This window comes from Molothrus aeneus, chromosome 1 (genome assembly GCF_037042795.1).
Source record: "Molothrus aeneus isolate 106 chromosome 1, BPBGC_Maene_1.0, whole genome shotgun sequence".
In the NCBI taxonomy this organism is placed as follows: Eukaryota; Metazoa; Chordata; class Aves; order Passeriformes; family Icteridae; genus Molothrus; species Molothrus aeneus.
In genome coordinates this window covers 14,662,736-14,687,554 of record NC_089646.1, presented here as the reverse complement: position 1 = coordinate 14,687,554, position 24,819 = coordinate 14,662,736, and the positions used below count along the sequence as shown (strand labels likewise).

At 40.5% G+C, this 24,819-nt stretch overlaps 1 protein-coding gene across 2 annotated transcripts in view; it reads right to left on the bottom strand.

Moving 5' to 3' along the window:
* Window positions 1–1,568: 1,568 nt before the first annotated feature.
* NRP1 (neuropilin 1) overlaps window positions 1,569–24,819 on the bottom strand; it is a 113,181-nt gene continuing 89,930 nt past the window's right edge. The window contains exons 11-17 of one of the 2 annotated variants that reach the window (XM_066551649.1): window positions 23,107–23,211; window positions 20,079–20,138; window positions 12,795–12,926; window positions 8,785–9,056; window positions 8,215–8,308; window positions 6,576–6,635; window positions 1,569–5,326 (exon numbers count right to left, since the gene is read on the bottom strand). In XM_066551649.1, coding sequence (XP_066407746.1) covers window positions 5,034–5,326; window positions 6,576–6,635; window positions 8,215–8,308; window positions 8,785–9,056; window positions 12,795–12,926; window positions 20,079–20,138; window positions 23,107–23,211 — 1,016 coding nt within the window. In that variant the 3' untranslated portion in view covers window positions 1,569–5,033. The remainder of the gene's footprint in view (window positions 5,327–6,575; window positions 6,636–8,214; window positions 8,309–8,784; window positions 9,057–12,794; window positions 12,927–20,078; window positions 20,139–23,106; window positions 23,212–24,819) is intronic. The other variant, XM_066551657.1, reaches the window with a different exon arrangement.

The window sequence follows — 24,819 nt, the reverse complement described above, 5'->3', positions numbered from 1 at the left end:
ATCTGCCTTTTGCTGTGCAATTTTATGTCCTGCCAAAAGGAAAGGAAATGGGACTGGCTATGTGGCTGCTGGATGTGGAGTGATACATTTGATTGGAGAAATAATAAAGGGATTTACTTTTACTACCAGCCAAAGACCCCTGTTACAGACCATGTCCCTCATAGCTGTGCACTTCTGGCATTGTTTGTCTGTAGCTGACCCATCTGTTATTTCCATCTTCTCTTTTTCTTCAAGTTTAGAAGTTATATTCTGAAAAGTAACTCAGATGCCATTGCACTATTTTTGTTCTTGCTTTATGCAGCCCATTTAGTGTGGAAAACTGAAGGTTTAGTGCCAAGCACTTTAAGCTTCTAGGCAAATCTCTGAATGAAAGAAAGAGAATTTTCTTAACTTTAAATACTTGTCTCTCTTTCTTGAGCTTCATCCTCAACAGATTGACTTTATAGATTTCCCTTTTTCACGGATCAATTCCATTGCCATTAATTTTGGTTGGTTATCACAGAAGCAAACAGAGTGCCATGAAGCATACTTCTAGTGAATTTGGGTATAGTGGTTCTATGGACAGCAACTTTCACAACCACCTTTTGGGAACAATCCCTACTCTGAGCAGGGATTTTGCTCAGGTGCTTGCTGAGTTCCATCTCATGTTTTAAACAGGTACACACAGCTCTGCTCCCTTGAGGAGACAAGATTCAATACATTCTTTTCAAGTGTTAACAATGATCAAGTATATGGTAATAAGCACAGTATTTTTCCCATGAGTAGTAAAGTAGCGGAAGTAAAATGTTTATACTGCACCTAATGACATACTGACAGCCTGTGCTTTGTTCATGTGTGCAATGTAAAGAAAAGATTTGTCAAACTTTAATGTGCAGAGTGCTGACTATTAAAAGGAAACAAAATAAGAAAGTATTGCATAAAGCAGGAAATGTTGAAGCTAAAGCTTCTGGTCTGGATGCAAGCTTTGTCAAGGTCTCTCTGCACATGACCATGTGTTCATGTGTTCCACAGGTGAGTTTGGCACCCAACTGATGCCAAACCAGGCCCAATAGGCTACCCTGACTGCATTTGTTCCAATCACCAACTTGTGCTCTGCCTTGGGAAATTTGGCCATGGCTGAGTAAATCCTGATGACTCCCCATGAAATTTGCAGGGAGCTTATTGGTGCAAACTTTAATACAGGAGCAGAGATTTCGTGGAGTAACACATCAGAAATGGGCAGTACTTGGCAGTAAATCCCATCCCTGCCCAAGGGGGGTAACACCTGCACAGGGTGCTACACTGGGCAGCCCACGGCAAGGGGCAGTGGTGGCAAATCTGTCCTTTTAAATCCCAGCTGTTTGGTGAAAAAGCAGGAGTGTCTTCCAGCAAGGAAGGAGAATGGGTCAGGCAAAGGTGAATGCTTCTATCCTAAACAATGAACAAACCCACCAAGGTGTCTGTTGGAGCTGCCTACTAACAAATAGAATTGTGATTGAAACACTGTGCTTGTTGCAAGATGCTAAATAAAACCATCCATTTAATAATACCAATCCATTTTAGTATAATAAAATACATCAGCTATGGGATATTTTATGAAAATGTTTAATTCAACTGTTTCTTTGGAATGTAGTAGTCATAGTTTGGAAATTTAAATTACAGTTCAGTTCTATGTGGTTTTTTTATGCTACTCAGTGTCTGAGAATACAAATGTCATTTAAAGTTAAGGCTTCGCTGTTCATTTTGAATCAACAATTTACAAGTGTCATATTGTCATAGAAAATAAAAATTTCTGTAAAAAAAATTTGCACAAAGTTTTATGATGGTACAAAACATGAAGCAATAATATACCAGTAAAATGAAATCATTTTACTACAGAAGATTTTTATAGTTTTTCAATAAAGAAAAAAATATGTTATTTTACACTTTAAAAATTATGAAACAATCTAAAACAATATAAACTGAACATTTTGTAACACTGCCTTTACAAATTAATAACTTTATAAACATATAATTTTTTTAAATATATTTATCAGTGCAAGATACTTTTCAATGTAAAGTTGCAGTATCATTTTTCCTTTATTGAAGGACAACTTTAATTCTATTACCTTCAGAGAAATCTAATCTTCAGTGCTAGATCCTCATTATCATATTAATGTCTGAAGACCACAAAGGAGATAATTTTTTTATGTTCACAATTCTCAGTATGTTAAAAGAAGGAAAAAACCCACCAAATACCAGCTTTTCTTTTCAAATAGATCAAGACCCAAAGCTGGTTCGGAATCTATTGAAAATCAGTGGGAATATTTCAAAAGGTTTTGGGCTTGGGCTCCCCAGTGGGATTTTCTCTTCAAGGCAATATAAGCATGTAACTCTTAGTCAAGTTAGTGGACTAGAAGTTTTTCAGCTAAGGAGAATAGACCCTTATTTCCTGACTCACACAGTGGTGGTCTGCTGAAAATAGTTTTGAAAAATCCTTTTCTTCTTTGGGTTAATTAACTAGCTGCTGCAATGCCATTATGGTCAAATTACAGTGTTAGAAAACCAATGCAAATCCTACCTCTGACAAAGTGAGTCTGTCTCTTGGGACAACTCATGGACTAACTTTTAGGCAAAACTTTCAGGCCTTAGGTGCACTGTCTCAGCCTTTGGAGGACCCAAGGTTGAGAGGCTGGGGAGGTAGCTCTTCCATCAATCTAAGGCTTGATGACCTGAAGTGGGTGTTTGGGTTTTTGGGATAGTCATTGCCTTTAGGACTCCTCTGAAGTAGCAAGTCTCCATACTTTTTTCCTATTGGGACTTCCTTTAAAATATTTTCAACTTCAAACCTCATTTTCACCTACTGTCTCCCTCCTTTTTCTTCCATTTCTGGGTTACTAGTGGATTTTCTACATATTTTTCTATTTTATAGCTCATACTGGTGAAATTATACACTTCAAAGCATTTGGTGTATAGATAGGGGTGGATTCTTTTGCTCCAAGTAATGCAAAGCTGAATTAGCCCTTCTTTAATCCTAATCCTGGACAGGATATTTTATTGCTCTTCTACAAAAGCAATTTTGGAAAAGACTAACTCAGAAAGTCCCGATCACTTCCCTGACTCTACTCAGGAATTTCAATGAGGAAAAACATGAGTTCAGCACTTGGTAGGATGTTCCTTTCCCCACATTTGCACTGTTTTTCTCTGCTGGCTGATGGATACCCAGGGGAAGGCTGATGCTGCCCCCAGTTATGGCTGTGCTGTGTGCAGGTCACTGCAGAAACCCAGGGGCTCCCCTTGCACCTGCAGGAGGGGAATGACCCCTCTGCTCTCTCACTGCCTTGCATGGACCCCATGGGAAACATGCTCTTGTTTCTTTTTACCCTGTTGGACCAGCTGCATAGGCTGTTGAATATTATTTGACCAATAGTATTTGCCCTAAAATATTAAAAAATTGCCCTATCATTGTCAAGCACATTTTCCTGACGGCTTTGAGTTCTCAGTTCACTGCATTGGTCACTGCCTGCACTTGCGGTCAAGCAGAAACCTCCTGCTATGAAATGACAACTGGATATAACATGATGGTAGGAACATACCCTACATACATTGTGGGACTTCATTCTGCCCTCAGTGCACACTCCTAAGCCCAATTAGCATTGATTAGCATGAAAATAGGTTACTGAGAGAACAGAACTCCGAGTTCAGGTAGGGGCAAGAAGAGGAAAGTTTCTAGTTTTAAAGGCAATCTTTTCTGTAAGGGAAGCATTTTCCCCAGTGTAATTAACAGGCAAGCTGTTCAGGATAAAAGATGTGTTTCATGACATCAGGAAAAAGGATACTGTCACTTTATGCTGTTAAGAAGAAACCCAAAGTTCGACTTTGGAGGATAAAGTTAAGAATTTTCCCTTATTTTTTAACACAAACTCTAATAAAATCCTTTGCCATTACCAGCAAGTTAAAGCTGAAATTTTCTTTCCTTGGCAATGGCAAATGCTTATGAAACCTACTCAGAGAGACAAAGAGAGAGAGAAAGAGAAGAGAAAGAGAGAGAGATTTTACATTTGAAAATACATTCTATATGAAAGAACAATAAAAGGGGATATTGCAGCTTTATACAAAAGGGTCAAGAGACATGAAGTTGAAATACAGAAAGCAGAACAATCAAGCCAGGTTGTCAAATCTGATTAGCCCTTGCCTTGGCTGAGGCTGTTTTCTTACACTAAAATATACTTTTCTTTTAGTCAGTGAGCCATCAGAATATGATTAAAGACAAGGGCGTAACTGCAGAGAAGCTGTAGTTAATGTTAACACAATGAGAAGCAGTACAAACAAAAAGGCACTTGAGAGGACATACACTAGCCAGTGCCAAGGACTTTTTTTGTTTAGTTTTTAGGCAGTACACTTGGTTACCAGTTGTGTCTGATGATGGCACATACTCTTTTATGGAGTTCACAAGCACAAAATTTAGTACAACACTGAAAAACATCAATAAAATTTGACAGTATTGCTTCGTAAACAGAGCTGACACGCTATATCGGTACTGATGCAGCAGTACTTTCAAAAACATCCTAACCCTTCTTTGCCTATGCACAACACGAGCAATTATACACAAATACAGGTGCAGAAGTCCACTAAATTGCTGTTACTCCAATATTTTCTGGGCACTGAGCTATAGACAGCATGTCCATCCAAAGGACCCCACTGGATACATTTTGTGACAGCATCTTGGATTTTGCACAGTAAAAACGAAATTATCCATTAAAGGAAAACAAAAGAGAGGGAGAGAAAGAAAGACAAAATGAACTATAAGTCAATCATACTTGGTCTCAACACCAGCATCCGATTATTTCAAATAAAACCAACAGAAAAAGCAGACTGTACATGATTCAGGTTGTTAACACAGATTGTTGTCCATGTTCATCGGTTACACACTCATTGAAGCTCCTGAGAAAAGCTTGGCTCAGTGTCATCAATGCACTTTTCAGCCTGTACAGTAAAAGATCAACAGTTCCCCAGCACGACCGAGTTATGTCCTTCCATCCCGATTTTCTGACTTCTCCAGTTGCTTTATGCCTTCATGCTTCTGAGTATGAATTCTGTGTGTTTAGTTTGTCTTTTTTCAGTTTAACACCATCGACGAGTTCAAAGTTATAATTCTCCAGTGCAGACAAGTTCCTCTCCGACATCCCATTGTGCCAACAGGCACAGTACAGCACAACTCCACAGATGGCTCCTAAAAGCACCCCGAGTGCACTCATGGCTATGATGGTAATGAGGATTGGGTCTAGGGTCTTCAGGACATTGCCTGGCTTCCTGGAGATGTTGTCATCATAGTCATCACCTGGGCTACGGTATGGAGGTGTAAACCCTGAAATTGAATAAAGAATTGCAAAATTTTTGTAACTGATCCCAGCGAGAACTTTGTTTAATGAATTGGAAATTTTGAGAAGGCCATCAATATTTTTAACATAAGTTTTTTACATAGTTTTAAAATCTAGTTTCTGCAAGGTGGTCATAAATAGCTGAAAATTGTGATGTGGCCCAAATAGCTGTGGATTTTTTCCAGACTGTTCTCCAATCTTTAAATCTGATGCCTGTTAGTAGAGCTGCGGTTCTGCCTTGGATTAAGTGGGAGTCTTGGGAGTGAATAAGGAGGTCTTTTAATCATATTTTGCCATGTTGCAGTATATAGCTCAAAAATGTTAATCAATTCCTACTCAGCTCAGAGTGAGAGGTTAGAACTTTAGACATTGGTTGGGAATATCCAGCCATTTTATTTCTACTTCAATGACTTTAGGATTGGATGTTGAAGTGTAAATAGTGGCAGAACTGACACAGAAGAGCACTCTGCCCTCTTGTGTTAAATATTCACGAGGTATCATAATGTTTTCCCTCAACTTTTTTAGTTTATGAAAATGATCCAAAAGCAGCAAACCCTGTAATTGTTGTTGGAAAAGCCAAAAAGTCTTTTTGGACAAACTCACTCTCTTTCACTGAAATCAATTATAGCAATCCTGTTGACGGTAACAGAAAAAAAAATTAAGCTCATTGCCTGAAAAATGCAAGTATATTTTATTAGTGGAACAATATGACAATTATGATCCATTTAATGATCCATTTACTGTTATCATCATTGGAAATGATAATGCTTTGCTAGACTGGTCATAAAATGGCATTTTCAGCCAGGTCTGTGAAACATTTAATCTGAAGAGATTTGAGCCTAATTACTGAGGCACAGTGCGAGTCATAAATTGTAAGATATAATGATAGAGCTTTCTTCAGCAGTGGACAAGCCTTCTAGGTAAGAAAATATTGAGGAGCTATAATGTGCTTGCATGTATATGAATATAATGTAACAAATTAGGTATATGAAATTTCAAATGTTTGAGATAGGCAAAAATAATAAAAAGGACAAAAGTCCACATGACATGGAAGAATAAAACTATTACAACCCTCAAATAAATGAAAATCTGATCATCTCCTCCAGAAAAATCATAACGCCTTAATACAATATGCAGTTAGAGAACAAATCTATAAATAAATAAATAGAATGCAAAAATTCACATTAAAATACACATTAAAATTCATTCCCCTTTAAGAAATAACACAAATTTTACCTGTTTGATTACTTTCTGGGTCTTCTTCTTCATCTATTTCATTCTCCACATCAGTTGATTCTAATGAAGCAAAAGAATTGACATTGATTATTAGGGTTACAAACACTGATTGACTATCATGCTGGCAATAATGGTATGGCAGATTTTCCTATGTCAGAGCATCATTATGGCGGCTTGACAGAGCTGCTCATTATAATGGGCTCTGAAAATTAATGGAGAAAAAAAGAAAGATTAAGAAACTCCCCTCCGCCCAGTCTTGGCACAGTTTTAGTTATCAGCAGGGGTTTTCCATGCCTGGGAAAGAGAAATCAGTGTGATGAATTAGCATCTCGTTCACTGTATTTACAATTTTGGAGCCCAATTCCATAACACTTCATCAGCATAGGCATAGTTAATCACAAGAGTAGTTTCACTGGCTGCAGTGAGACCACTTGTGTTTGGATTTCAGACTGAGCTTTTGGGTTTAGCTCCCTCAGGCAGAAATCTTTGCTCAACATTCGGTTTGAACAACCAAAACACGGAGGTAGGAAAGGAGTTATTTTCCTTTCTCATGCTGGAGTCAATTAAATGCAGACACTGTGGTCTCAGCACCTCTCTTGGCACTGGGGACAGTGCAGGAGGACTAAGCAGTGTGTCCTGCCTCCCTTTCCTGCCAACTGCCAACCTGGTGGCATTTGATAAACCCCAGGGGTTGGACCACGGGGTAAAAAGAGATTGTTTCCTCATCCTGCAGTGAAATTACCACATAGCTGAAGACTGTCATGTTACCCTCAAAAGGATGTTAGCTACAAAAGGTGAGGAACACCCTCTATTATTGCACTTAGTTGTATTGTTAAGTCACACAGAATAAATTTATCTTCTTAATGCTATGAGTTCTCATCTCTATTCCCTCTTTTATATAAAAGTAATTGCTTCATCTCTGCTATGAAGGACAGTGTTCTGTTGCTTGTGTTTATCTGGGGCTGCTGCTGCCAAATTACGTGCAGTACGCAATGTGCATATGATCAGCAGTGACTGCAATAACTCGAGACTGGTCAGGAATAAAAGGGCTCAAAGAGCATCTCAGGAATAGCCTGGCTCAGATATGGGAAAGGCCATGTCCTAACGTTGCTTTGTGTCCCACATGTCTGGGAACTGATGACTACAGCAAATGAGCCACAGCAAACTCAGAAAGACAGGACAGCAGAGGACAGAGCAGGGGCCTTTTCACCCTATCTGCTTATTCTGTAAGGGTTTGATATGGCCCTTTAGGAAAAATTAAGAAGGCTTTGTAGTAATTGATCTAAAAAGGGTGAAGAAATAAAATTGGATTTTGTGCATTAGGTAAAACAGGGTCCTGCAACAGGAAAAGCAGAGAAATTTGAAGAGGGCAGCAATATGAAATACAGGGAGAGACATGAAATTGTGAATATGCTTGTGACCCATGTCAGTAGGATGCCAATTCTGATCCAAACTGCTGCTATACCAAGGTGACACCCGTGGCACTGCTATGAATAAAACTGTGGGCTGAATCAGGATATTTTCAGTGGAAACGTAGCTAATAATTATCTATTCCTTTCTCACAGATAAAATCAGCAATCAAGACAAAATAAACAATATTTTGGAGGAGAACTCTCTGTGTTCTTATAGTCACACTTACTTCGGCAATCCTCTTGTGCTACGTGATTGTCAATTTTAATATCATCCACAGCAATTCCTCCGGTTCCTTTTCCAATTTCTCCCTCAATAACCACCTGGAAAAACAAGATAGAGTTCACATTGTTTTCATTTTAGCATACAACTACAGCAGTCAAGATTTCTTAATTAGTTGTTAACACACATCTTCACTTGAAGTCACACTTGCGCTTCAATCGTGGCCTGAAAATCTGCATTGCCTTTATGAACTTATACAGGCAAATGTAAATTATGTACTGACAGGACTTTATGAAAGACTTTTGCATCAGCAAAACTGTGGCAGAGAGGCAGTTTTGTGACTCATGATAAATTATATATAAAGTATTTATTTGGCCTGTGATAAGAAAGTGTTTGTATCGCAGTAATCTGAGATACCATGAAATATTTCACTATTATTAGTCACAGCAAGCGTAGCTCATCTCTAGGTGTAATATTGTCTACATAAATCCTTCAGTGACATCTTTTACTGTGGTATGTAAAACACAACCAGCAAGGTGTTGGTCGCGGTAGCTCAGTGAGGAACGGCCCAGCTCACCTGGTAGTGTTTCACAGACTTGTGAAGAAGAACTCGTCCCTCCTTCCAGTAGTTTGCCTGGTGCCCACTCAGGGTCCACAGCACCTGGTCGTACTCATCGGGCTTCTGGTAGCGCAGTTTGATCCTGAGGGTGCCAACGTGCGCGCCCGACATGTGGTACCAGAAGGTCATGCAGTGGGCAGAGTTCTGCGAGTAAATCACGGGGCTCAGCAGCCGGGCCACTTTGCCTTTCTGGCTCTCATCAGCTTGGGAGTAAAGGAAATTGCCATCTCCTACTGTGACAGAAGAACTGTGTTAAGAATAGCCACCAGCTTTAATTTTCTTTGTCAACATAAGAATCCCTGACCACCCCGTATCTTTTGCTTTCTTTCCATGCTTATGGGTCAAACATCACAAACGAGAGTCAGAGTGCATTGTTTTGGGAGCTCTAGGAAAGCTGATATGCTTTCAGAAGAGGACCACAAAGCTGATCAGAGCACCTGTCCTCTGAGGACAGGCTGAGAGTTGGGGTTATTCAGCATAGAGAAGAGGAGGCTCTGGGGAGACCTTATTGCAGCCTTTCAGCCACTAAAGAGGACTTACAACAAAGATGAGGACAGACAAACTTTTTAATAGGACCCATAGTGACAGCCTAAAGGGTAATTGTTTTAAACTAAAAGAGAATAGATTCAGACTAGATATAAGGAAGAAATTTGGTGGGTGTTGAATCATTGACACAGGTTGCCCAGAGAGGAAGAAGGCACGCTATCTCCAGAAACATTCAAGGTCAGGCTTGAAGATGTCCCTGGTCACTGCAGGGAGGTTGGACTAGATGATCTTTAAAGGTCTTGTCCAACCCAAGCAATTTTGTTATTCTTCCCTTCCTCTGGCCATCTCCTCTGCTGTTCACTGAGATATTTTGTGCCAAGGGTGAAGCGTAACAACATGCTCACCACATGAAACACACAAGGCATTTGTTTTGTTAAGGGAAGGGGGCACAAGCATGTTTGGTGAGACAGCATTATGTGCTCCATTAGTCAGTGTGCACCTCCTGAAAACAGCCATCCCTGGTTCAGCAGTGTAGAGAGAAATCCTTAGGGCCTGTTCTATGTTAATTGTGCAAAGAGCTATTAAAACAAAATTCTGTTTGAAGTAATCTGTGCTCAAGGGGCAAGACTAGAATGGGAAGAACACTGAGAAGGGTGAAATGGCTTTGAACAGCCATGGCCAGAGATCAGGAAATGAGATTTAAAGCATGTTCCCAAATAGAGGCTGACCATTGTCACAGATGGTGTCAGAATGATGCCCTTGATTTTTGTAACAGTATGTTGGGCTCTATACATTTATGAGCCTTTTTCCTGAAAGAGTAAGATTATAGCTTATAATATATTATATAGCTGATTATAGCTTTCTCAAGGGCATAATGGATTCGTACTTGTTGAAATCTGAACACCTAATACCCTTAACTTGGAAACTTACTTTCTCAATCACACTGAGAGAGAAGCATGTGGGAGTGTGATTAGTTTGGTAACAGAAAATTGCTAAGTAAGATACTGACTATAGAGATGTGCTTCTGAATTACATCAGCCACACATCCATTCCAGTCAGCTTTTGAACAGTGTCTTTGCAGAGAGTCATGGTGGAAAAACATGAAGTTAATCCTGGCATGTGTAAGAACAGATTGCATGTGCAATGCACTCACACAAAAGGATGGAGTCAGCGTTTATTGACATCATCTTATTGAGAGTAGGAAGGATAAAAGTAATAATAAAAAATACTATTTCTCAAGTATTGCTGAAATAAGTGTACATATCTCTGTTTATACCAATGCTCAAAGGAAAGAAAAGTAAAAAGAGGCAAAAGTTGTTTTGGAAGGGTGGTATTTTGGCAGCATTGGTCTTTGCCTATACATAATATCCTTGAATTTCATGTGAATAGTGTATAATTGGATTGCAATGATATAGTCCTGCACCAATGAAGACAGGAATCTGAGCATTGCTACTCTGGTAAGCATAAGAAGGACAGAGTAGTGAGATGGGAACCAGGAATAAGAGGAGTGGGTTAAACCCAGAGCCTAGACCTAAAAAATAAGAAAGGAACACACTTCTTCCTACATGAGACAAGGGTGTTTTCTTTTGTTTGGATCTTTCTGTGAGCAGAAGAGGTATCCAGCCCAATATGTATGTTGAAGAATTGTATAGAAGATGATGTTATATTGTAAAAAAACTTAAGCTTTCCCCCCCCCCCGTCTTTCTGCAGTAGCATCTTGTCCAGCTTCTTGAGCAGGAATGCTTGTCTATACATTCTTTCCAACTAACTTCACTTCTGTGCAGAGCAGCACAATGTGCAAATCTCATCAAAGAATGGGGAAATCCAGAGGGAGGAAAAAAGGAAAATAATCACAGCATTAGGATGGCTGTCTGAGTTGGAAGACCTACCACTGGCCAGATTTCATCACAAGATATATAATTTGAAGTGACATGCAGTGTATCCTGCCATCTACAAGCAATTGCTGTTGAAGATTAGTTCTGTGTATTTTTTCAGCTTTACACATGTGTCTGAGAGAAAGATGTGCCTGGGAGTTGCTCACTGTGGTTTTCCCAATACACAGGGTGGCCTTGTTGTGCAGCTGAGGGTTTGTTTGGGACATGAGTGCCATTCAGACTGCTCATGGTCTGTGTTCACACCCACCCCACTCACTCTGTGCCTGCTGGCAGGCAGGTCACAAACCTGGCAAGTGAAGGTGCCCTTAGACTCCAACGAGAATTTTGGAAAATACTGAAAGTGCAGTAGAAGAAAAAGGGGCAGCCTTTAAGATTTACTAAAGCTACAGCTCATGGAACAAATAAGTTTTCTGTACTAGCAGGGCACAGTGGAAACAACAAAATCTCATTTGAAGAATATAATTTCTTCATCTCCTGATTGAAGACAGGTTCTCTCTCTATAATCCTTGATGGCAAAGTGCAGATAGCTCTCATTTTCAGAATATTATTGCAGTGCCAGGTCAGGAACTCTGTCTTCATTGTCTTAATTAGAGCTTTACTTATGCATGCCTTTTAGATTTTGTCAGTCTCTGGCTAACATAGCTTTTAACCTCCTTTCAATGTCAGATCCTACTGAGCCATTTCACTTTACTCTACATCAATTTTTCCACCATTACAGCCTTCACTTCAGCTAACTGCATTTAGTTAATTTGATGCCATTTATTTGTACAATGCCATTTATAGTCAAAGTATTACAAGTTTTTTTTTCCCCTGAAACTACTGTACTTGTCTTAAGATTCAATTGAAAGTGTCTCAGAATTTAAAAAGTCCAATTTTGTCTAATTTCCTTGTCATTCTCATTAAGCAAAGGGTAGCAGGAGTGGGAAGGGGGAATCATCTCAACCCATTTGATTAATCTGCACGTATGCAAGCGAGAACACTAAAGCAAGAGGCTGTGCAGGTCACACGGTGCCCTCCCTTCTCCACTAGCCTGCAGCAAATTTATTGCCTAATTATGCTGAGCTATGAGTTAGTTACTGCAAAACAAACCAATCAATTCCCCAGCGTGATATTTTTTGAAAAACTGTTTGTGAGCAGAGGATGGCCCTAATCCCCAGCTCCTGCTGGAAAGGAGAAGGATGTGATAACACACCCATCTGGGAAGTTTCACTTACATATAACACTTTCCTGTGGTAGGTAGCCCCTGTAACTACAAACAGGAATAATGTGAGGTCATTAACTGACTGACTGTAGTAGTTGGTCAGTGATATTTGCAAAATATTTGGTCATTCAGATTTTTTTCTACCCCAGGTGATGATTACCCAAAGGCAAGTCAGGGGAAGGGAATATCTTCAGTTCCTGACAAGAAGCAGTCTTTATTCCCCAACAGAAAGGACAATTACAGTCAGTTGTGATTACTGGTAATGGATTAGGTTTACTAGAGAACCATCTTTGTATCTTAGGCATAATTCACTCTCCTGTGATTTTGGTATTAAACAGAACAATCTCATCAAGTGTGAAATGGCTACATCATGAACTCATGATTACCTGAGTGGTCTTGAATCGGCCCGGTTTTGCTGGTCAGGATTGCCCACCTTAAATCCACCTGGTTGTCGTGCTCCCAGTGGCACAAAGTCTTTTGGGATCCCCAGCCAAAGCCACAGTTGTATAGTGGTGGCTCTGCAAAGGAAGATAGAAAAGAGGGGATGAAATGGGGTTATTAATCACATAATTTGGAATTTGTACTTCAAAACAAATGCACACATTTGACTGTTAGCAGAACCATTCCTTCCCGAGACTCTGGGAAGCCATAGCAAGAACAGCCCTCCTGGGAAACTTGAAAAATCACTACTTTTTGTAAAAGATGTGGTTGCTTCTTGTCTCTTTATGATCCCTATGATGGGATTTTTTTTTTCTGTGGTTAGATTAATTCTTCTGATTTGCCCGCATTATCTGATAACCAAGTTGCAGCACAGAACACTCATAAAGAAAGCTCTGGCTTACTTATCAGATGTATTTTCTGGTTATCAATATCTCTGCACTGTAATGGTGCCACAATTTGAAACTCTCAATGAGATTTGGAAAAAAAAATAAGAACAACCAGAAACATTAATGGAATGTCCTTGGCAGGAAAGGATTTCTGATGAAGTCTACGGTTCTTGGCTTCAATAAGGAACTTTTTCACCATCTTCCAGACAGTTAAGTAGGCCCACAAGATGGCAGCATTGAAATGGACAAATTGAGAGGGAAAAGGGACAAATGTGGCTGATTGCCAAATGAACTCAAAATAAGCTTCAAAACAAGCTCTGCATAAAATAAGGGAAGTCTGGTATTATGGTCAGGATGAGATCATATCTTGTTTTCAGCTTCTTTTCAATTCTGCCCAAAGGTTTAATACATAGTAGCTTATTTTCTTCAATAGAACTAGGAATTTCAATTGAAAGATTATACAAAGATAGCATATAAATCCTTTGCATTTCTTATTTTCAGAAGCAGTTTGAAATCTTTTGAGCATTTGGTTCCTACCCCCTTGATATGAACTTTTATCTCACCTTGAGCAGTGACAACTCCCAGTAGAGCAATACTCTCCCAAGAGCAATGTGACCAAATCTTGGAGTATTTTCTCAGGCATGACTCACGCCTTATTAAAGGAATAACTTAGGTTTACTTTAATGAGATGCTTTGTGCAAGTATGAACTAAGAACAAAGGACTCTATGCTTCCATCAATATCAGCTCTGAGGGAAGAATTGTGTTTCTTGCCCATTATTAATAAAAAAAGCCAGGAAAGATAATGCGACTCTTAGAATGTGCTTGTTTATTGTGGGAAAATAATGAGAAATATGGGAAGTGTGTTGAGACCTGCAGTTGGCCATACCTTTGAGGTGGAGCTCTTCCAGTCTAAAGAGGCAAAGACCTCCTGCATGTACTGAGCTGTCAGGGAAGGCTGGTTAGGCTTTTGAACTCACAACCCAGATTTTAATGGAAGGTAAACTAGAATAATAATTTTAACAACACAAAACCTCAGGTGAGTAGGCTGAGACAGAATGGATATAAAAAGGGTTCATCTATCATTCTCTCCTTGCCTGCTGTGTCCTTGTTTGGTAGGCCCTTGCTCCCAGACACAGTTTTTTCTCAACTCACTGGATTCCTGCATTGTGGCCACCGTGCCCTCTCCCCTCTGGCCCCTAGAAAATTTCCTTCTGTCAGCAGAGACATCTGAGCCTGTGGCAGCTCCTGCCCCTCTGCTCTGCCTGTCAGTGCCTCCCTTGGCTGTGCTGTGGTGTCTCTCTGCACTGAGCCCTCATTCTTCACTCCTTTCTTTCATCCTCCCCACCCCGCCTGCCTCCCCCCTCTCTCCTGCTGGCCTCCAGAGGGGTCTACTCCACATTGTCACGAATGCAGCATCCTAGCTGGGAACAAATGAATTCAACAGATAATGTCTGGAATTACACAGGAATTCAATGTGGAGGAAAGATGTTTCCTGGAGCACCCTAGCCCTTTCTAGGAAAAAAGCAGATTGTGGTGAATAACCTCTCTTTGGGCTCAAAATGTTGAAGAAGCAGAACTCAGTCTATGCACACATGAGTGCAGAAAGGTAATCCTGGAATTCCGTCTCTTTCGTCAGTGCATTAGATATTTTTTTCTAGACAATGGGGCCGTGATCAAAGACATCTTACCCAAAAGGGGACATCTGAAAATCAAGGGGGGTTTTAAAGGAAAGAGAACGACATTGCAATGAATTAAAGAGTTTTAAGATTGTGACAAATAGCCTTTCATTGTCAAGGAGGCCCAGGGAGAGCTATATGGCATGGCTTTAACATCAGAGCCATGAGACAGAACTTTAGAAAAGATTTTAGAAAATGTGGAACAAAATTATTCTTATTAGTCCCAAAGGATTATATCAAGCAAAGTGCTGATAGCCTGTGTGGTATTCAAACCACAAGAAAGGAGAACAGTGGTAGATAGATCACATCCATCTGAAGATACCACACAGCAGAAATGAGCACAGGGGACAAAGACAGGACTGGTATTGTTCAACTCTGAAAAAAAAATAAATAGCAGAATACATAGGAGAAGTATGTAAATGAATGATGAATCCAGAGACTCAGAACAGAACAATATTCTGGTTTCTCCATTTCACAGCCTAAGTAATGTGAGATATCCAGTGAAGCTCAAGGTGGATCAAAGGAAAAAAATCCTCATATGATGTGAGTGGTACTTGCTCCATTGAATGCTGCTAAGATTGAACACAATTCAAAGAGAACTGGATAGTGACATGGACAAGGAAAACATCCAGAATTTAATAGTTAATTCTAAAGTCCAGGAAGTGACAAAAGCCTTTTACTTCATGCTCTGATGACAGTTCTGAACACTGGGATCAGAAGGAGAGTTTCAAAACAGAGCTAAATTTCACAGCTCCATCTAATAAATACTTTCTTCCACTTTCATTTGAAATATATAGTCCAGGAAATTGGCAAAGAGCCTAAGTCTGATATGCTTTGGCCATGCCTGTGTTCCTTGGCTTCAGACTCAGAGACAGCATGGTGTAGCATAAAAATGAACTTGTTTTCCACGCAGAAGTAGAATCCACTGAAACGGAGGAGAATTTGACCAGTAACCTGCACACAGTTAGCTGTTTCTTGCTAGGTTCCTGTTGTTTTCTCAGAAGTTATTGTGTTACTATGTTCCTTAGACAATCATAGCAACGGGATTGAAGGTCAAAGGCAAGGCATTTCAGAGTGCTCTTATTTTACAAGCTTCTTAAACATGCCATCTCTTATCGCCTATTCTTATGTCTCTTCCAGTGCTTCTCCCAGGGACTCATAAAAAAGGAAAAATAGGCCTGCTAGCCAATTAATAATGGACACTTGTAGCATCAGGATAGGTTCATTATGGTTCAGTATGGACAATGGATCTGCCCCAGAAAAGGCAGGCTAGTTCAGCCCTTCTATTAAAGGTCCCGGGGGGCTGAGACAGTAGCTCACAGCAAGCTGCAGGCAATCTGTCCTCTTCTTTGTCCTTGGGCTATAGCTTGGCAGCTCTGGTGGAAGGAAGGAAACTGGGGACGAGTAGCAATTGTTGGGCTCCCTCTGCATTGCTGGCCCATTCCCATGCTAGGATAATTCTCCTGCCAATAGGTGATTGATCTCTGGGTTTGTGTGTATGGAGAGGACAAAGCAAACCAGCTATTATGTAATCAAATAGCAGCAGCTCAGATGAGAATTTGGGAGGGAGGTGTGACAAAATCCCATATGCCTTCTTCAAAATGTAGGGTACGTGATACTGAATTAAAACAGATTTATCCTCTCAAAGAATAACCAACAGCTGTACTTTTTGACCACATCTTGCTCACAGCTGGGACCATTACTGCACATGAACAAGAAAGTAATTTGAAAATCCAGTTGAGTGAGTTTCTTGCAAGTCCATTAATCTTTTGTGGCCCACAGACTTTGACATATTTTTATAACTCCTTCAACAAGAGGCAAGAAGAAGCATGATGGCATTGAAAATGATATGAAAATGCACTCTAAGATGCTCTTGCCAAAGGGTAAATCAACATTAAAATAGGAAATTACACACATAATTTGGACCACTTCAAAGTGGCATATTTGGTCTGATTTGTATTTGCATTTTTATACCATTTATGCTGGCAGCACAGAATTACCTTAAATGATAGTAAATGATAATTTAACGGCCTTAATATCCCTTTACTGATACAAAGTTGCTCCAGCATAAATGAGAATCAGACCTATTCTACCTTTAAATTATTTTTAGCAGAGATTTTAACTTCAAGATTTTTTAGTTATATTTTTTCTGACATAGCTATTACATGTGTGAAAAACAAGGTACTTCTCAGAACAGTCTTCTTTACAAAGGACTCAGATTACACACTGAGAGCACGTAATGTAAATTAACAGCTTGCTCTGTATGTAAATAGCTAAGAGACAAGCATTTCAAATAGTCCTTTAGAATTTAAAAATATGTGCTCAAAAACGACTAGATGTTAGAAAGTCTTAGGGCTGAGAACGGAGGTATTTACCTTGACAGATGGATTTGTGAAAGACATCTTTTTAAGTTTGAGGAGGAAAGTAGATCCTCTCTTAAATAAAAAATAAAAATTCAAACCTTTAAACATTTTTAGCAGCTTGAAATCACGATTCTTTTTATTTTATTTCAATTGAGTCCCCTTGAAATGAAATGTAAACGTCTCCTTGATGGAACCGTTTGTTTATATACAGAGGCTTTCCAGCTATTTGCTCTTAACTGTTTCGATAGTGTATGAAAGCTGGTTGGAATAGGATAATCTCAGGCTTTGACACACACAAGCACATTAGTCTGGGATAACGAGATTAGGGATATTTGCAGGCTGGAATGCAGGCAGAAGGACAGCAGAACGTGCTGCTGGCACCTAGTGCAGAGTACCTGTGCCATGGCATGAGCTGCTGCTGCTGCTGCTGCAGACAGGGCTGGTCAGTCTCTGTCCCCAGGCACTGTGGCACAAGCTGCTGTGGCCACCACTGGCACCATGGCCCTGGTGCAGGGTCACCCACTGGAGCTGGCAAACTGGATCTGGAATAGCTCCTTGGCTTGGAGCTCATCATTTACCTCATGGTGCGTTAGCATCTTAAGGTAAACCAAGCCTTAAAGGGAATTAAGGCCAAAGCTGAAGGCTCAGTCCTCGATGTGTTAAATTCCTACCTTGTTCATCCTGAGAAGAGCTGAAAGAGTGCACTTATCCTCAGGCAGCAGAGGGCCAGGGGCCCCCAAGCAGCCCTGGAACTTCAAGGGCAGTTTAAACTGTGTTATTTGTGGCTGACAGGGCAGACTTGCTCCCAGCTGCACGGCCCCTGCTCCCTGTGTTTCACTGTGGCACTCGGGTCCAGCCATGTCCTTTCGGCAGAGGGAAATGTTTATACCACCTCCAGGCCAGGAGGGGCTTCCCCATGCTGAGGGAAATTTCTGTCTGCCCGTTTTTGGGAGTTTTTGGCTGGTTTTCAGTGAGGGATTATGAGGCAGCTGGAAACCTTTATATCTTAAACTGGAAGTTTTGGAAACCTTATTCTTATTTATTAGCGTCTGGCTGATCTCTATCTATGATCTTTGTAATGTGCTGCCATGTGGCAGCCTGGAGTTTGGGATGTGAACTCGTCCCTTATTCCCCGGAAGGAAATGGTTCCTACGAGCACAATGCAGGGAAGTAACACTGGCATGCTCTGAACAGAGCCTCAGAAACTCCTTTAATAGAGAAAAAACATGGCACATCCCAGAGTAAGCAAAGGTGGTGCAGGAGGGAAGTAAGGAGAGAAAATGAGGATATCTTAATCTCTGGTAGTAACAGTGTCTGTTACTGGAGGGTCCCGCCCAAGCCAAGGGGATCGAACACAACCTGCAGAGCAGCTGGCACTGCTGGGGAGGGAGTGAAACTGCACTGCACAGAGGCACTGTCTGAATTTGCAATTTGTTTAAATGCAAGAAGATAGTTCAAAAACTGTAAAAAATCCTTCATGTCATCAAAATAGAAACCTAACAGATAATTTCAGACATAAAAATTAAAATGCTTTGCTGTAAATCCACAGCACAGAATCTTTTCTCACTCTGCATCCCCAGCCCCTTTGCAGAACTGTGAGATCAGCAGCAGCCATCCAGCCCTTCAGCAGCACTGACTGTGAAGAGCAGGGTGTAGGTGTCCCAACAGGGGGGACTGGCTCACTGTTGTGTTTCTCATTGCACTGGTGCTCCACGAGTTGCCTCTGCTCATAAAGCAGGGCAGAGGTAAAAATAGTGTATGCTGACTTAGCCAATTGGGTGACCCTGGAGACAAATTTTGAGGAGAGTAAAAGCATTGGCCTCTGCAATATCTGAATGCAGAGGCCGAGAGTGGGAACAAAGTCTGAGCTAAGTCAGCTCTATTTCTTAATCAGATCAACACCATAAGTGTCCTTTAGGAATTTTTTTACATTATTAGTCCCTTTCTTTCACTTGAAGCAAGAGTGGATTGTGTCACATGGTTGAGGAAACAATGATAAACATTTACCCACCCTGTTAATAAATCACTTGCAAGACTGTGCCTGACTGTGCTTTAATGGAGGAAATGGGAGTAACTGAAAACTGACCTCTTTATTGCTCCACAATTATTGGTGCAAAGGATTTTTAACCAGTGCTTATAGTTTTTGGAGTTTGGGTTTTCTGCCCAAATCCATCCTCTCCCCCACTCCCAGTAAATTGCACAGGATATTAAAAAAATGGTATGAAAGCTGAGGAAGCAGCAAACTAAGGAATTTGAAAGCTTCTAGCTATTGTATTAAGTAACAAGGACCTGCTGCCAGTGACAACTTGGTTTTCCCTTTTCAAGTTCATGGTAGCAGTTTATGTAATCCCATTTCAAGAAAACTTGCTAGAAAACAATATTGTAGAACTACCAGTTCCCTGATGGAAAAAACTGGCAAACTTTACTTGTCTTAGTTTTGTAAAACCATGGATATAAATAGTGAGTGGGCCTGTGTGGCTGTTTTTGTTTTCCTGGAGTTTGCAAACACACTTTGTGTCACTGACATGCCACATTTAAACAGTGCACTCTGTGATTAAGTTAGTTTAATTTTGTCAGCACTTGGCATTTGCTGATGCAGAAGGAAATCTTGTTCTCTGCTGTATCTACATGTGGATGAAAGGAATAAAATATTTACTGTACAGAGCTAAGAGACCAGATGCTTCTTTACTTCAGAGACTTCAAGGAATGGTAAGTCAGGAAGTGCTGCAATTCATTATTTTGTCTCTGGCATGAAATTTGGGTATGGAATTTATTGTGGTTTTAATAAGAAAATTTTTTTTACCTGGTTGTAATGTATTGTCAATTACTGTTGGCTTTTCTGTATTCAGCACTGTAGTCCCACCTGGAAAAGAAATTATGCGTATCATGATACATGTGACACAACAAAGGACACAGCAGTCATTAGGAATAACCTATATATAAACCTGAAATATTACTGTCTTTATTAGGCATGTAGGTAACTGAGTATGCGACCTTAAGCATGAAAATATGACATTAAAAGTCTGGTTTTCTTTATCAAAAAAGCCCCACAAGAACTCTTCATTAAATAAAGCTGTGTATCTTTGGAGTCCTTGCAAACACCAACTAAATCATCCACAACATCTCCCTGTGACTGTCCTTGATTTATAGACACTGATTTGCTCCAAATCACATGGGAAGTGAGCAGCTGGTCTTCATGACACCTCCTAAGAGTCACTATTTTGTTCATTTACCCATGACCTGCTGTTTCTCATACCAGGGATGTGAGGTAAAACTGGGCCTCTCTGTAAGTTGTTTCATAGCTGTGTTGTGAGACCAGCTCACAGGAGAGGCGCATGGAAATTGCCAGACTTTAGGATCTAGTCTAAGGTAGTTTTCACCTCTGTCTCAAAGAGAAGGAAGAATTAAGGACTTCCCCTTTGTCCTTTTCTTCAAGCAGATAAACAAGAGGTGAGTGAGGACATGGCCTTCTCCTAAGCTTACTAATTGATATTTTTATAATACTTGACTTTTTAAAGCAAGCCTCATATTCATAAGGAAACAAAAAGGAAATTAGTACAATTATAAATGCACGGTGGGGTGCTGATTGCCAGTCAATGACTCCTGTTTTTCTTTTCTCCAGCAAGCAAGTGCTTAAAGCATTATAGAAAGGATGACTATGATGACTTCCAATAAGAATAAATGCCCAAGCTGTCTCAGCTTTATACTTGTGAGAATGATCTGATGGGAAATGCTATATACCACGCAAATAGAGTAGCTCTGTATGGGGTCCAAATAGAGCAGGAAGGAATTTGGCCTACAGCACAATTAGAGTTAATTGCAAGGGAGGCCTCACTGTGGCACTCACATATGTGCAAGTGCTGTCAGGGCAGCGACTCTGCAGTGGCACCACACTTGCACTGGGAACAGGATAGAGAGGGCAAGGCACTCATGAAATCCCCTCTGCACTGCCCTGCTATCCTTAATGGGCCACAGGACCTACACACCTGCCTCCTATGCAGTTTGAAGGAAAAAAAAGAATGTTTACAATTAATTTATTGGTAAAATCAGTTCTGTGCATTTTGCTCTGTGCATTTATAAGTAAAACCATATATAGAATGCAGCATTTCTCCAATGTCCAGAACAACTGGGCATGCACTGCCTAGGGTTTCTAGGTGTTGTAAAAATAAATTGTACTTCAGTGTCTGCACTTTTGTAGGAGGGCAATGCAGTAATTTTCAATATTAATACTGAAAAACATTCAGTTCCTTAGAAGAGATGGTGCTCAGGAAGGCTGGCAGCTGTTCCCTTGTCTTAGAGATTATAAATTGCCCCCTAAGCACAACCAGCAGAAACTGCCAGAAGGTTTTTTTTCTGCTCAATAAATGTTCCCTAAGGGACATGTGGGATGGAGTCCTGAGCTCCTTGAAGTGCAGAGACTATGAACATGGAAGGTGCTTGCATAGATCTGTCTGCTTTCCCTGACAGAGCCTCCTCTATGTGCAATATGTCTCTACCTATTGGGCTTTGCAAGACAATGTAGAGCTCTGCAGGAAGCTCTAGTGTTCCCTGACCTGCCTCTTTCTTTTCTGAATAATAAATAAATAAATTACATTATTTAGTAACATTGAAAGCTTTCTGAGCTACCTTAACACAATACAGACTATTTTATCAGACTCCCTTCATGGCTGTTTTCAAAAAGAATAAGGTTAATCTGAGACACTGATTTGAAAAGCAGTGACAGTGACCATGCACTGTCTTTTCCACTCAAGAATTGTTTTTCAATATATGATTTGCAGTGTGCAATTACAGGAGATATTGGCAAGCTCAGAAAGGGTTTGATATTGAAATTTCACTTTCATTTGTATCTGCTGCCTGATGTTCTACTTGGCTCATTCCAAAAAGCCAATCTCTTACCTAAGCTCACCCAATGACCTCTTGGACAGCTATTGCCAGATTTTAATGCTATTTTATGTCATGGATATAAGAAGCAATAAACATTTATTAGATAAGCACATCAGGGAGCAGTGATGAAATAACTTGTGTCACTGCATCTAAAAACAACCTCAATTACTGCAGATGTATAGATCTAATCAAACAGACACAGAGATTTGTGGAACAAGTGACCTCCAAGAAGAGATCAAAAGCATAGAGGTGCAGTGTCAGCTGCCTTAGAAGAACTAATGATTCTGTGCAGAAGTGTGAGGATATGAAACCTAGCAAGCTTCCTCTATTTCAGATGCAGTTTATGTTACATCTCCCCCTCCTACTTTTCTGCTGGTGATAGCAGCTTGGAGAACATCAGCCCCTCTGTGGCTGTAATGCTGTGTCGGCAGGGAAGCTCATGGAAATATTTCTGGCAGTGTGAGTATGTGGCAGTGCACTCTGATGAAACAAATCTGTTTTGTTTCTGTCTAGGAAAGATTTGGGAATGAGATTTGAGTCCTATACTAAGTTTTAGGTAGGAAACTTATGTGTAAACCAAGCAATATTCCAAGTTCTTCAATCTCAGATAATAAATCTCAAGAGTATTGTCCAGCTTTTCTTCTTAGTAAGAGAAAGTTTGATTAGAAGATTTGATTAGACTATTTGATTAGACACAATTACCACTCAAAAAATTGCCCTCTCTTCCATCTAGTCACTATTATTTTCTTCAAAAATTACATAGCTGAGAAAACAATCAAAAGTATTGTCATATATAAAAGGCAGATGCCCATGTTTTGACAGCACTAACAATACAAACTGCATACTAATGTCCATTAATATTGAGTGGTTAAATCAGCACAAACATTAAGCTGGTGATGGATATGAGCTACAATGAAGCTGCAATGGAATGAGGATGGTTTCTGCACCTGTCAGTTGGTAGTCATCACCTGTGCCACTGTGACAGTTTGCCTGGTCATCATCACACTCATCCACGGGCTTGCCTTCGGAAACGGTAGGGACAGCGGTTGGAGCTGAAACAAAATCCATTGTTCAGTTAAAACACGAACTGGAGAACCATCCTGCAGCTGGGAGTAACATCCTGATGAGCACCATGTGTTGTGTCTGAGGATTGAAGCAACTCTACTTTGCAGGTTGCTTAGTACTTCTTTGGAGTGGGGAGTATCTGCTCTGCCTCCTGCTCTGAAGGGCTGAGCAGAGCTGGGCAGCAAAGCCCCAGACTATCTATTCACTGGGTGTTTGTTGTTCCTATCAAGGAATACTGAAAGCCTGGCAAAGCAGAACAAGAGTCCTGGAGGGCTGTGTGTGGGGTAGAGACCCCATAATTTTATTGCTCTGCAAAGTCCCAGGGAGTGGGCCTGTGCAGAGGAGCAGGGGGGTGCATACTCAAGGTGGTATTTCCCTAGCACCCAATGCTTTGCTGAAGAAACCTCTCTGCAGAGCACACATAAGGGAGGAAATGTCTGAGCACGGTTCTGGTAACAGCAGCAGGAAGCCAGTGTGATGTGGAATGATTTTGTGCTCAATGAGGACACATGGAAGGTGTTTCTTTTGTTTTCTGTTGAAGCTATAAATAAATAAGACATCAGTGATGTCAGTCATCCCTCCTGGCCACCTGCTTGCTTCTTACTGGTGCTGACTTTCCGGTAGCTGCTGCCTAACCAGTAAATGTCTGAACTTTGTTATTACAGTTAAATGCTTCAGGTTCGTGTAAGATGCCAGAAAACACATAGCCCAGAATCTGCAAAGCACACCACATCTGGAAAACCAGAACACAGAGACTTGGTGCTACGTTTGTGTTTCATGCCACACATATAGTTCCCTGTCTTCAGTTAAGCATTCCTGGAACGTGATCCAGGCTTTTGTCTCTTCTCACTTACTGTTATTTTCATCAGCAATCTTTTTCACTCATTATAGGCTATGCAATAATGTATGTCTTTTGCAGATTCTTCTTTTCCCTTCTACTGCCCTCAGCATCCGTTGGCCACAGAAGATCACATACACTGACTTCTTGGCTTGAAAATGTCAGGAGAGGTTGTAGTTTTTCAAGTAGCTGTATTATGGGATAAAACATGCCTCTTTAGGACCCTGACCTATGCTTTACAGGTTCAATCTATCCCTAGTTAGAGAAACAGTTCTGTACCTATTATGAATTATGCAGAACATTTGTTACCCACATTGCTATAAAAATCCCCTCTGGGGGATCCCTCTAGCTTTCTACATCCAGTTAAGTTTCTTATCTTGATCTTTGTGTCCCTGTATAGCCTCAAGCTTGCCTGCATCTCTGCCATCATTTCATGTATGCCCCCCTGGGATGCTTCAAGCACACAAACCTTGCCCTTGCTCATTACTGCTGGAGAGCTGATTTCTACTCCCCTCTGTGCCAACTTCCATGCTTCTTTTCTCATCTCAACTCTTTTCTTGCTCAGTAAATCTCAAGTGACTTCATTCAACTCCCTTCTTAAGGTGCAATTATACAACATTAAGAATTATTGTCCTTCTCCCACAGGCAAATGGGAACTGACCTCGCCTGTCCATGGGTGACCTACAGGTGAGCATACATCAAAAGTATACCATAGCAGAAAGAAAAAATGTGAAAAGATGTGTCCCAGTGGAAAAAC